At 44.4% G+C, this 13,206-nt stretch overlaps 1 protein-coding gene across 1 annotated transcript in view; it reads left to right on the top strand.

Annotated features, from left to right (window-relative positions):
* ABCB8 (ATP binding cassette subfamily B member 8) overlaps positions 1–13,206 on the top strand; it is an 80,003-nt gene that overhangs the window by 27,705 nt on the left and 39,092 nt on the right. Inside the window, exons 2-4 of the mRNA XM_030195580.1 lie at positions 979–1,327; positions 4,749–4,904; positions 6,984–7,078. Of these exons, the coding sequence (XP_030051440.1) occupies positions 979–1,327; positions 4,749–4,904; positions 6,984–7,078 (600 nt within the window). The remainder of the gene's footprint in view (positions 1–978; positions 1,328–4,748; positions 4,905–6,983; positions 7,079–13,206) is intronic.

The following is a 13,206-nucleotide window of genomic DNA, read 5'->3' as shown; positions in this document are numbered from 1 at the left end:
ATATTCATGAGAGAGATTTGCATGCAGTGGAGGCAGTGCTTGCAAATCTCTCTCATGAATATTCATTGTACATATCCTGAAAACCTGACTGGCTGGGGTGCCTCCAGGACCAGGTTTGGGAACCACTGATCTACTCCATTGGGTTCAAGTAATTTTCAGTAGGCTTATGTGCAGGACTTTGGGTCACTTTCAAACTCTTTGAAGCCAGTGAACAAATAGATGACTGAATCGCCTGGTGTAGCTGCTGGATCCGCTGGGCTCAAATGTTCAGTCACCAGAGTCTCTTACTATACGTGCTCAGAAAGGAGCTCTGACATGTTTAAGAGCCATCTCCTTTCTCATTGTTGCTGTGAGGTGCTGAGAGCAGAGCCATGGCCTGGGGCGAGCAGCGCAGAGGGCCTGGCGACCTGTCCGAGTGGGCCAAGCTGTGGCATTCCTGATGGGCCCTGCCCTGCTTTCCTTGGGAGGCCATGTGGTATACTGTCAACTGGACCTCAGCATCAGGCAGTGGTGACTTTTGTTTTTTCGTGGTACACCTGATGAGATCTGAAGGCACGCAGGTTGGGAAGCACCACTCTTGGAGGTAGTTCTGTGAATGTCTTCAGTGGTACCTAGCACAGTTTATCAGGATCTTGATAGCTACTAATTTTACTCAAAGGAAGTTCAGGTGCTTGAGTGGCTAGCATTCTTGTGCATGGTTCCCTGATGAGTTGATGTTTTAAACCTGGTCTTGTGATTTGATGTGTACAGCCAGTCTGTGCGTTCACAAAAACCCCAGGACCATCTGCCATAACACATCTATGACTGCTACTTTTAGAGATTTCTCTAAAAACGAAACATTGAAACACACAAAAAGAACAAAAAATTCAGTGATTTGAAATACTGTTAACTATATGTCTTGTTTTAACATGTAATAGGGTGCTGTAGATAAAATTCAGTGTTGCTTCTCATGGCTACTTCCGTTGCTGTCATTTTCAGGTGCATAGGTATGAGAATTTGGTGCTCTCATGCTCCTGGAACATCGGGCTCTTTGGCTCGGCGATCACACCAGGCACTGTGTGTCTATGCCAGGGCACAAAATGGCCTGGGGCGAGCAGCGCAGAGGGCCTGGCGACCTGTCCGAGTGGGCCAAGCTGTGGCGTTCCTGATGGGCCCTGCCCTGCTTTCCTTGGGAGGCCATGTGGTGTACTGTCAACTGGACCTCAACAACAATGCCAACCTCTTCCTGGAGCCCAAGAAGAAGCTACATGCAGAACCACAATTCAACTGGAGAGAGTTCTGGAAGCTGCTGCGACCCCAGCTGTGGGCTTTGCTGGCTGCATCACTTGTAAGAGTCTCTCTCTCATCCCACTTCTGTGCTTTCAAGGAGGTGCCCACTGTGTACATTCTCCATCTTAAATAAGTCATTGGGAAGAAGGGGGAGAGAAGGAAAGGAGCGTGGGCAAAGATAAGAGAAGGGAGGTCATTTATTATTCTGTGATACATTTGATGGTTTATTTAAAGTCTTACTAGACCACTCCTCTTGACAATTAAATCAGTGGTTTACAGTATAAAAAAAAGAAACTATAATCAAACTTAAGAAATGAATAACAGAATACCAAAGGAGTAGAAGAAAAAGAAAATAAAATTAGACCAATGTTCACCACTATCTGACCAACTCCTCCTAGTTCAATCTTTGGGGAAAAACCACAGAAAAAAATGTCTTCAAACCAATCTTAAATTTCTTGAAACTAGTCTCTGCTTGGAGGAATAAAGGTCATTCATTCCAAAGGGTGGGTGCAAGTAGGAAAAAAACCTTCATATCTAGTAAAATCTGGCAGTAAATAAAGATGAATTTATTAAGCGATTCTGATCTTGAAAATGCAAAACCCTTACTAGAAGATATGGAGTCAGGAAAGATGATGTAAATAGTATGGACTACCGGTATAGAATGCTTTCTGGGCTAAAATGAGTGGAGGAGTGGCCTAGTGGTTAGAGCACCAGTCTTGATATCCAGAGGTGGCCGGTTCAAAGCCCACTGCTGCTCCTTGTGATCTTGGGCAAGTCACTTAACCCTCGATTGCCTCAGGTACAAAATTAGATTGTGAGCCCTCCAGGGACAGAGAATAGATCGAATTAATTGCAGCACATTCCAATGTAAAATGAGTTTATCTTGTTGGGCAGACTGGTTGGACCGTACAGGTCTTTATCTGCCGTCATTTACTATGTTACTATCATGAAACATCATTTGACTACTGCTGTCACTTACGGTACAAAAGAAAGATGTGTATCATAAAGATATCCGAGAATCTTAATAGTAGAGTCCAGTGGATGTGTTTGGCCAGTTAATGCTGGTGCTATTGTAGTTGATAAAGCACATCCTGTGATCCACATTGCTTTGCATTTAGAAGGTTTTAATTTAAGACCATTGGTCTCTAACCAAGTGACAACTGTGCATAATAAAATATTGGATAGAAAAGGAGTTGGACAGTGTCTGTGAAAGTAGATAATTATATGTCATCTACAAAACAGTAGGCATTAATCCCCAAAAACTGAATAAGGAAAGCTAATGGGCTCAGGAAGATGTTAATCAATTGTATTAAATCACCCTGTAACACACTTTTCCATGGCCTTGTCAGTAGATATTAAATATCTGCTACTAAGCTTCTAAAAGGCCCTACAATGAAAGATCATGTAACGCCCCTATTCAGAGGAGCGCTAGCTCCCAATATCTGCTAGAATTTCCTTCAAGATCCTCTGTAACCCATAAGATACACCATGAGGGAAATCCACTGTTCCTGTCATGTCTTATTAGTTCCACATACGCCTTCTAGAACTTTACATTCTGCCCATTTTAGTAGCACCTTCCTTTCATATATCTGATTAGATTATATCTGATTTCATCTTCAATGTTGTTGCTCCTTCACTATGGAATAACCTTCGATCTTATCTACACATGGAAGCCTCGTTTCCTAAATTTAAAACAGGATTAAAAACATATCTATTTGCCTGGTCCTTCACATATTAATTCCTCCTCCTTTCCTCCCCATTCCCTCTAACTTAAATTGTAGTTCCCTTCTGTTTTTTTTTCTCTCACCCCAATACCTACATTTGTTTTTAATTATAAACTGCCTTGATGACCTACTATTTGATAGTATATGAAGACTGAAATAAACTTGGAAACATAATAATTGAGAGAACTGAACCTTTGGGTACTCCACAATGAAGTTGTTACTTTTAGAGACTGGCTCATTGAATGAAAGATAGTAATCACAATCAGTCAAAGGGAACTGAATTATTGAAAAACTGTACCGAGTCCACAAGCATATAAACGTGACCATAATAACACAGGATAAACCAGATCAAAAACTTCAGTGAGGTCTGGAGAAACTATTAAGGCAGTGCGCCTCCTTTCTAAGTACCCATGGACCTCACTAAACAAGGCTGTCGAACAAGTCTCAGTACTGTGGAGTTCCTAAATCCTGATTAATTTAAGCCACATTATTTATTGGGATTTATTAACTGCCTTTATGGAGAGATTCACCCAAGCGGTGTACAGCAGGTACAGTTTAACGTAAAACTTAACAATTTTGTTAACAACATAACAATAGTAAAATAAGAATAAATGGATGTAGTGACTGCAAAGAAATTTTGAAGAGTTTGGAAGGAATAATATCCAATTGGCAATTAGTGGGCTAGCTTGGGATAAAAACTTTTTCCCATGCAGTAAAGGATGCAGGGTTAAAAGATGGCCAAACATGATAAACCACAAGGAGACATCCCTATATCTTGGTAGCATAGATTTGGTCTGCTGCCGTCAAAAGGGATTCCAACTGTCTGTAGAAGCTGAAACGATTGTAAAATGGTAGAGGAGAGGAGCAATACCATACAAATCTTTGCAGTAAGGTGTTGCAGGGCGGTTTAGTGCTTTACTTTCTTTAGGAGACTTGCATTGCCTTTGAGGTTGATCATTTGAGATGTCTCTTTAAAGCTCCCAGGGGTGGGGAAAGTGTAGAGTTCTTAGCTGTGCTTATTGGAGCAATGTGAGAATGATCCGGAGATCATAATGTACTTGAACTCTTCAAATTGCTAAGTCCTAGCTTCATATATGCCAGTTGCTTTACAGAAGGTCATTTATCTACTGGACCTACAGAATGTCCTGACAATTCTTTTAAAATACTAAAATGTTCCTTTGAAGGATAAGTACTTTCCATAATCCACTGCGAAAAGTACACCTTTTTTACGGCCTTTACGCTTTCATGGTACATTTTGAGCATTTCTCTTTAAATACAAAAATTGGTGTCCAATTTATTCTTCCTCCAGAGGTGTTACATATGTCTAAGCTGCCTCTTCAAAAGGACCAAACCTCATGATACCAAAGGGTGTGTTATACCAATTTGATGTATATATATTAATAACTTTACCTATAAATTTGTCCAAATAGTTTGTATTAAGAGATTTAAGATTCCGTAAGATTTAGTCTTCCCTGTTGGACACTGCTGGATTCCCAAGACCCCTCCCCCCCAACTTCCTTCTTTCCATGTCTGCCAATCTTGGTCTGAACAGAACACCAGAGTTTCCAGGTCCTTCTAGAGGTCTGGGAGAAGAGGTGTGCTGCTGAGTGAGGGGACCAGGATTACCAAAAAGCGTTGTGAAGTTTTAGTTGGGTGCCAAAAGGGTGCTTTGTGGGGAAGTAATTTGGGAGTCAGCTATACAAAACATAGTTTACTAGTTTATTTCTGTTTTTGATGTGTCTTCATTTCTTCTAGCTAGCTTTTGGAGCTGCAATTTTAAACATCCAGATCCCACTGGTGCTGGGGGAGCTGGTGAATGTGGTGTCACGCTACACCAGAGAATACACAGGGAGATACCTGCAGGATATGCAGAAACCGGTGATGAAGTTGCTGTCCTTCTATGCACTGCAGGTGAGTCCGAGCTGAGATACTCAATCATCGGGGCAGGATTAAGGCGTAGCAAACTAGACATAGCTCTCTCAGATGTGCTAATTCAGTAGCTCCCAAGTCAGATTGTTACCTGATAAGTCAGTTGTGGTGGAAAGAAGAATGGGAGTGAGACCAGAGCCACCAGTGCCCACAGAGGCCTGCCTATCCTCTCCACGCCCTGTGCGTTGTACTGCACTTGGCAGGAGTTGGCAAGCAGTGCTTCTTACTTGCCGCTTCCTTTTCTGCCAGTTTTCTTCTGCAGACAGAACTACCCATGGCCCCTTTTGTATGAGTTTTAACAAGTACTTATATTACAATAGGCAGCCTAATGTGTTTGTTTGCCAAGGGCCTACCAAAGAGCTAACCCTGCCCTGTCAGGAATTTTCATCACTGTTTGTTCAGCACACACAATTTCATTATTTTCAACCTCCATCTGAGTTCGAGATGCTCCCTAAAGCTGGATGATACTAAACCTTAAGAGATTATCCTGTGTGTGTGCACTTATGTGACTATGGGGCGCTCTGCACCAGTGGCATAGCCATGGACGGACCTAGACTCACCCACTTTGGGCTCGGACCCACCCAAAATTGTGGCACCCTTTTTAAGACTGGCGGGGAACCCTAAGCCCCACCAGCTGAAGAGCGCCGCTTCCAGTAACTGGAACAATCCTGTACTCTGCAGCCTGCAGCCAGAACACACTCATACTAATCTCTTTGTGCCAATGCCGCGCCAGCCCCCTTTCTGGGCATGTTCAGTTTTGTGTTTGTACAGGGGGTGATGCAGCAGTGATGCTTAGAAAGTAGTATAGGAGTGTACCAGCCACGGGCTGCAGAGTACATAATTGTTCCAGCTGGCTTGGAGATCCCTGCCAGCTCGTGTATTTGAGTTGGAGGATGTGGGAAAAATTACTTGCCTACCCAACTTGAGCTCAGACCCATCCAAAATACTACATCTGGCTATGCCCCTGCTCTGCACTCTCAGTTGCATAGGAGCCAACTCGTGGGTGCTGAGCACCCCCAATATTGAGCAAGTTCTTCAGTGTGTCAAGGGAGGGGTAATTTGCATTGTTTGGCATCTTAATCTTTTTGAAACATTAGCACCTGTTTTTCTCAGTACTATAGCTGGGCCAAAGTACACAGATGCTTTGTAGAGCTATCACAGCCTTTGCATGATTTGTTGCAGGGCGGTTTAGTGCTTTACTTTCTTGGGGAGCCTTGCATTGCCTCTGAGGTTTTTCATTTGAAATGTCTCTTTAAAGCTCCCAGAGGTGGGAAAAGTGTAGAGTTCTTAGCTGTGCTTATTGGAGGAGCAATGTGAGAATGATCTGGAGATCATGGATGTACTTGAACTCTTGAAACTGCTAAGTCCTAGCTTCATATATGAACAGATTCAGGATGTTAGAAGAAACTGGGTGCCTTTCCTTTTGTGGAAGGAAGGAGGGAAATGGTTCAAGAGGCTTGTTCATGGCATCTAGATCAAGGGTGTGATCCAGCACCTAGGTCCACCTATGGACACAGAAAGGCAGATCGCTCTTATATTTTGAACTTCATTAAAGCCTACCAGGGAAATGACTGACTTACTTAAGGGCTCTCTGAGATGTACTAAATTATCATTTATTTCTAGAACTTGCTATACTGCTGTTTGCACAAAATATTAACCTCAAACTGGTTTATAATGCCAAAGCAATATCTGAATAGTATCAAACAAAACCAACAACACAGCACAGAAGACATTTGCAACAAAGGGGGGGGGGGGGGGGGGCATGAATAGAACATTAGATCCTGATGATTACCAGTTACTGTGCTCAGATACTCGTATGAGTAAAGCAGGAACGGCTCTGTAGATTCAGCACCTGCTCTTCTTATACAGGTCTGTCTCCCTTTCTCAGCTCAGATGGTGTTCTGAAGTGACATACTATGTCTTTCCTGTTTTAGTTCTTTTTGGAATAACCCTGCTAGCATTTTAGTTTTTGTTGTAAGGTGATGCGTTTGTTTCTTCTTTGAGTGTGGCTGGGTCAGTGATCGCTGAGTGTTCTGGCTATTCTTATCTCCTCTCCTGCAGGGTCTCTTGACGTCTGGATACATCGTGCTTCTCTCCCGAGTTGGGGAAAGAGTTGCAGCCAGGATGAGGAAGACCCTCTTTAAATCCCTGCTCCGGTAAACTCATCTGTGCCATCCATTTTCTAGCGCAGTCCTCGCTACTGTTTAGATGTACATGCTCCTGCCATGCCTATCTCCTAGCATCAAACCTGTATCATCGCCAAAGCATTTAAGCAAGTAGCTGTGCTCACTTACATTGTTTGTGCACATGCTAAAGAACATTTCCATTACGTAGCTTCCCACTTCCAGAACCTGTAGGTGTTGTGTCCATCAGCCGGCAAGTGGAGATAGAAAAATACCGAGGAGCTGGACTGAATGCCAAGAGAGACATGTCCCAGCTCAGTTTTCAGTTCTCTTTCTCCGTCAGGTGGATGGACACACTTTTCAGCCTCTAGTTCTGAGTGCTTTGCTCCTGGTCCAGTTGGTCCCCAGTTGAGCTTTGTGGGTGGCTTGAGTCTGCAGAGTCATATCTGGAGGTCTTTAGATCCCTGTCTCTGGTGCCCCGCAAATTTACTTCTTCCCTCTATTCACCTCTCCCCTATTTCCCATGGATCTCTACTTTTCCAGGACAACAACCTTAAAACAAACAAACAAAAAAAAAATAAAGGAGAAGGAAAGAGGTTTGCCGGAGAGTTTGGGACAGAGTATTGCCTTTCTCATCTGTGGTAAGATTTGTGAAGACTGAGCTTGAGGGGAGCATCCAGCAGTGGTAAGTCCAACTAAAGTTTGACTCGGAACCGCTTGGAAGGCTGCAAATTCTATTTGGTGCAGGGGAGGAATCCTAACTTGCCACTTTGCCCCACATTGTGCTTTGCTTGTGACAGTTGGGGTGAATGGCGACTCCTGCGGAGGCAGTTAAGTGATGTTCCTGCTATGGGACCCGCTGACCATCATCAGGGTGTTGCAGTGCATGCAAGCCAGGAATCCCACGAGATGCGGAGGAAACAGCAGTAGTACATCTTTGGATTGGGCGCAGTATCTGAATATGCCGGGGTCTTCGGGCTCTCCAGCAGGTGCAGTTTGACGCAGGAGAGTGCGGGGACGGGCGCCATTTTGTGAGGGTTGACTGGCAGTGAGGAGCAGCCTCTGTCCATGCGTGGAACACAACTGTTATTTAACAGCCTCAGGGCTCGACAGAGCATCCAGCTGCATTGAGATCTTTGTTTTCTCCAGAGTTTATGTAGCTCTTACACCAGGCCTATTTACTGAAGCAGGGACAGTCAGAGTTGCTGCAAGGTGCTTCAATTTCTTGCCCCGATGCCCCCCCCCCCCCCCCCCAGCTCCAAAAGATCTTGTTTAGACCTCCAAGAGTGGGCAGATGAAGCTATCTCTGCCTCTCCCTCTTATCTGATGTGACCTCAGTCTACTCAGAGGGGAGCCATCATTGAAGGTGCCGTTAGAAGAGGGAAATGATCCAAAAAAAACTGAGGTTGTTTCATAAAGAGGAGCTCTGTATTCTTATTTCTGAGGCACTGGCAGTGCTTTCCATTGAGGAAGCTTCTGCTTCAGTGTCAGGAATTTCATCTTTGTTGGTCTTGAGGAGGCTTAGAGCTCCTTCTAAGATGCATCCAAACATTCAGGACCTGATTACAGCAGAATGGATCTCACCAGACACAGGACTGAGAGTGGGAAGAGCCATGGCTTGCCTCTACCTGTTAGTTCCAGAAGAGAAAGATAAATTGCAGCTTACCAGGGTGGACTCCCTGTTTACAACGGTGACTAAGAAGACCAACTTGCTGGTAGAAGGGGGCATTGCCCTAAAACACCTACAGGATGGAAAGCTAGAAGGCTCGCTGAAACAAGCCTTTGAAGTAGTCTTTTTGGGTCTTCAAGGGACTGTGTGCAGCTTGTTTGTGGCAAGAGCATGCCAAAAGTGGCATCAGCAATTGGAAACACAAGACAGGCCCCATAACGCCCAGCTGGAAGCAGGGTTGGCCTACTTGGCGGATGCTGTTTATGACATGTTATGGCCCACAGTATGTCTTTGTCACTGCATGTCAGCAACTCTGGTTGCGGCATTGGGCAGCGGATGCAGTGTCGGTCATGTCTAGTTAAACTGCCCTTTGGGGGCAAATGTAACTTTGGAGAAGATCTCGGTAACCTGGTGAAGGAACTAGAGTAAACTAAGCCACAGCAGTTGGCGGAGGATAAGCCAAAAGCCTCTGGTCGTTGGTCTTCAGAGAGCTCACAATTTCGAGATGGCAGACGGTACCAGCCTGATTGTCAGCAGTATGGTCATAAGTCCCACTTTCAGGCATGCCAATCTATCGTGCGGACAGGAAGTACTCCTCTCAGTCTACTAGAGCGCCCAATGCCTCCAGAGTTTTGCAATAATGCAAGGCTAGTCCAATCTTCTGTGGTGGGAGGACATCTTCAGGGTTTGAAGAAGCCAAAATCACATCAGACCAGTGGGTTCTGGATATTCTTACAGAAAGTTACAAGTTAGTTCTCCCGCCCGGTTGCTCCTCTCTTCTTGCAGTCTCCTTGTCAAAAGGGAACCAAGGCAGTCGAGGTTCAAGCCACCATAGACTCTTTGCTGGCACTCCAGGCCATTGTTCCAGTTCCCCAGGCCAAACAGGGATAAGGCAGATACTCTGTCTACTTCTTTGTCCCAAGGAAGGAAGTCACCTTTTGTCTGGTCTTAGATCTCAAAGGTCTAAACTGTTGCCTCCGAGTGTTCCAGTTTTGCATGGAGACACTAACAGCGGTTATAACCTTTGTTCAAACGGGTGAATTTCTCACCACCCTCAATCTCAAGGAGGTGTATTTGCATATACCCATATGGCTGCCAAATCGGAGGTTTATATGTTTTGTGGTGCCGGGCCATAACTTCCAGTTCAGCGCTTTGCCCTTTGGTCTCGCCACAACTCCAAGAATGTTTACCGAGTTTATGGTGGTGGCGGCAGCAACAACCTTTCTTCGGCACCAGGGAATCAGAGTTCACCCTTATCTCAATGACTGGCTCATTCGTACGTTGTCCTATTCTGACAGTGTGGCGGCGATGAACAAAGTTGTCCATCTTCTGCATTCATCTGGTTTGGTGATCATTTTTAAGAAGAGCAGACTAACTCCATTGCAGACACAGGAGTATCTGAGTGTTCTATTCGACACCGCATGGGAGAGGATCTTCCTCACGGAGCACAGGAGGTCAAAGCTGGTTCAATAGACTCTTTTTTTTTTTTTTTCTCCTCAGTCGAGGAAGGCCCATGGTCTGGGACTACATCAGGTTGTGGGGTCAATGACAGCGGTGATGGAAGTGGTGCCATGCGCAAGGGCTCCTATTCAGCTGTTGCAGGAATCTCTTCTCAACCACTGGTCTCCAGTGTCTCTAAACTACAGCCGTCATCTTCCTTGGACGCTGGTTGCCAGACGCAGTATGCAGTGGTGGTTTTCACCTGAGAATTTAACCTTCAGAGCTCCCTTTCCAGTAACACAATGGGAATTGGTGACTGACGCCAGCAAGTCAGGTTGGGGAGCTCATTACAGGTTCAATCTGGCACAGGGCACCTGGCTGGAGCAGGAATCTTCTGTAGTCAATAAATCACTTGGAGCTCATGGCAGTGCAGAATGCCTTATGCGACTTTGCTTCCTTTCTGGTGGGAGCCCGGTCTGAGTTTTCTTCGACAGTGCAACAGTGGTGGCTTATATCAACAAGTAAGGTGGGGACCCGCAGTCGTTGATTGGCAGTGGAGGTGGCCTCCCTCATGAATTGGACAGAGAAAAATCTTCTCTGCATGTTTGCAACTCACATCATGGGGTCCTTCAATGTGGAGGCAGACTTTCTCAGCAGGCACTCCTTGGACCCGGGAGAATGGGAACTATCAAGCCAGGGATTTCATCTATTTCCTCTGATACTCAGACTTTACCTCAGGATTCCATAATTTTCACCTCTCTAATTTGTTTTTGGACCCACTAGGTTCTCTTGTTCAATTGAAAGGCATATCTGCATATCAAGAAAACAGGCAACTAATAAAAATCAACACATCTGCGACCCAGACTGAATCGTACCATCCAATCCAATTGGGATACATTAACAAAACAGATATAATAACAGACTGGATCACCATAGACAAACTTGACTTCCTATTTATCACTGAAACCTGGATCCACGACCTTAAGGATCCCATAATCCTAGACTTATGCCCACCAGGATACAAAATTACCCACTGGACAAGAAACGGGAAGAGAGGAGGTGGTATAGCCATTATATACAAATCCGAATTCACTATTACCTCCACAGCTGAATCCATCCTACCTCAGCTCGAAATTGCATCGGTAAGAATCAATCACCCAAACCTGCAGGAAAACCTGAACACAATCCTACTCTACAGGCCGCCAGGGAGCTGGCAAGACACTCAAACATACCTTATGGACTTCATCTCGAACACATGCGTCTCAACATCAAACCTTATCATAATAGGTGATATCAACCTGCACTTGGAAGATCTTACCTTAACAAGTACCCAAGAATGCAAGGAATTCCTACAATTATGGGATCTTCATGTACCAAATGCACAACCGACACACAAGAAAGGACACACACTAGATATTATCGCATACAAATTCGATCCAGACCTAAACCTTATACTAGAAGACACAAAAGATACCCACACCATGGTCTGACCACTACAAAGCATACATCTCCCTCCAATGGAGGACGAAAACCACAATCAAAAAACAAGAACGAAAAACCTACACTACTAGAGGAAAAATAGACCTGGCAATATTCTGGCAACAGATTTACAAAAACGAATGGACAACAAAGACAGACACAATCAACTTCCTCCAAGAGTGGGACAAAAGATGCAAAACAATATTAGACAACATCGCCCCAATTCAAATCAGAACCTCACACAGAAAGAACTCTATACCTTGGTTCAACGAAGATTTTAAAAAACACAAGTTAGGAAATTAGAACGCGCATGGAATAAAAAGGAAGACGAACCCACACTCAATGCCTGGAAACAAATCCGAAGAAAATACAAATACACCATAAGACAAACCAAAAGACTATACTACAAAACCGAAATTGGACCAAATTACAAGGACACATACAAACTCTTCCAATTGGTGAACAAACTAATAGACACCACACCAGTCACGAACAACAGCAAAGACGTACCAGAAGCCGATAACCTCGCAAAGTACTTCAAAGAGAAAATAGTACAACTGTGACTAAAAATACCTGCCAGCCCTATTGAATACACAGCTCTTCTAGAATGCCTGGACCCGGAACCTGGAGTATACCCAGCAGATAGGACCTGGACCGAATTCAAGCCACTACCGGAAGATCTCATCTCCCAAACGCTTAAAAGATTTGCCAAATCTCACTGCAAACTAGACATCTGCCCAAACAACCTTATGAAATCAGCCCCCCAACACTTTATAACAGATCTAACGATACATGTGAATTACATGCTACAAAAGGGACTCTTCCCAAAGGAGAAAGGAAATATCTTACTCACCCCCATACCCAAGGATGCAAAGAAAAATACGAGTGAATTAACCAACTATAGACCAGTAGCATCCATTCCCCTAATAACCAAAATAACAGAAGGGATGGTCACCAAACAACTCACAGAATATCTAAACAAGCACTCAATACTACAAGAGTCCCAATCAGGATTTTGTTCCAACCACGTACTGAAACAGTACTAGTTACGCTCATGAATAAATTCAAACAAACGATTGCAACCGGCAAGAATATATTACTTCTACAATTCAACATGTCAAGTGCCTTCGACATAGTAACATAGTAGATGACGGCAGAAAAAGACCTGCACGGTCCATCCAGTCTGCCCAACAAGATAACTCATATTTGCTGCTTTTTGTGTATACCCTACTTTGATTTGTACCTGTGCTCTTCAGGGCACAGACCGTATAAGTCTGCCCAGCACTATCCCCGCCTCCCAACCACCAGCCCCTCCTCCCAACCACCGGTTCTGGCACAGACCGTATAAGTCTGCCCAGCACTATCCTCACCTCCCAACCACCAGCCCTGCCTCCCATCATGGAATCCTACTACACATACTTGGATACTTCGGTATCGGAGGCAACGTTCTTAATTGGTTTAAAGGATTCCTAACTACACGCTCGTATCAAGTGACATCAAATTCAACTACATCAGCCACATGGACACCCAAATGTGGAGTTCCACAGGGATCCCCCCTCTCACCGACCATTTT

This window comes from Microcaecilia unicolor, chromosome 1, assembly GCF_901765095.1.
Source record: "Microcaecilia unicolor chromosome 1, aMicUni1.1, whole genome shotgun sequence".
NCBI lineage: Eukaryota > Metazoa > Chordata > Amphibia > Gymnophiona > Siphonopidae > Microcaecilia > Microcaecilia unicolor.
This window is presented reverse-complemented; position numbering and strand designations above follow the sequence as displayed.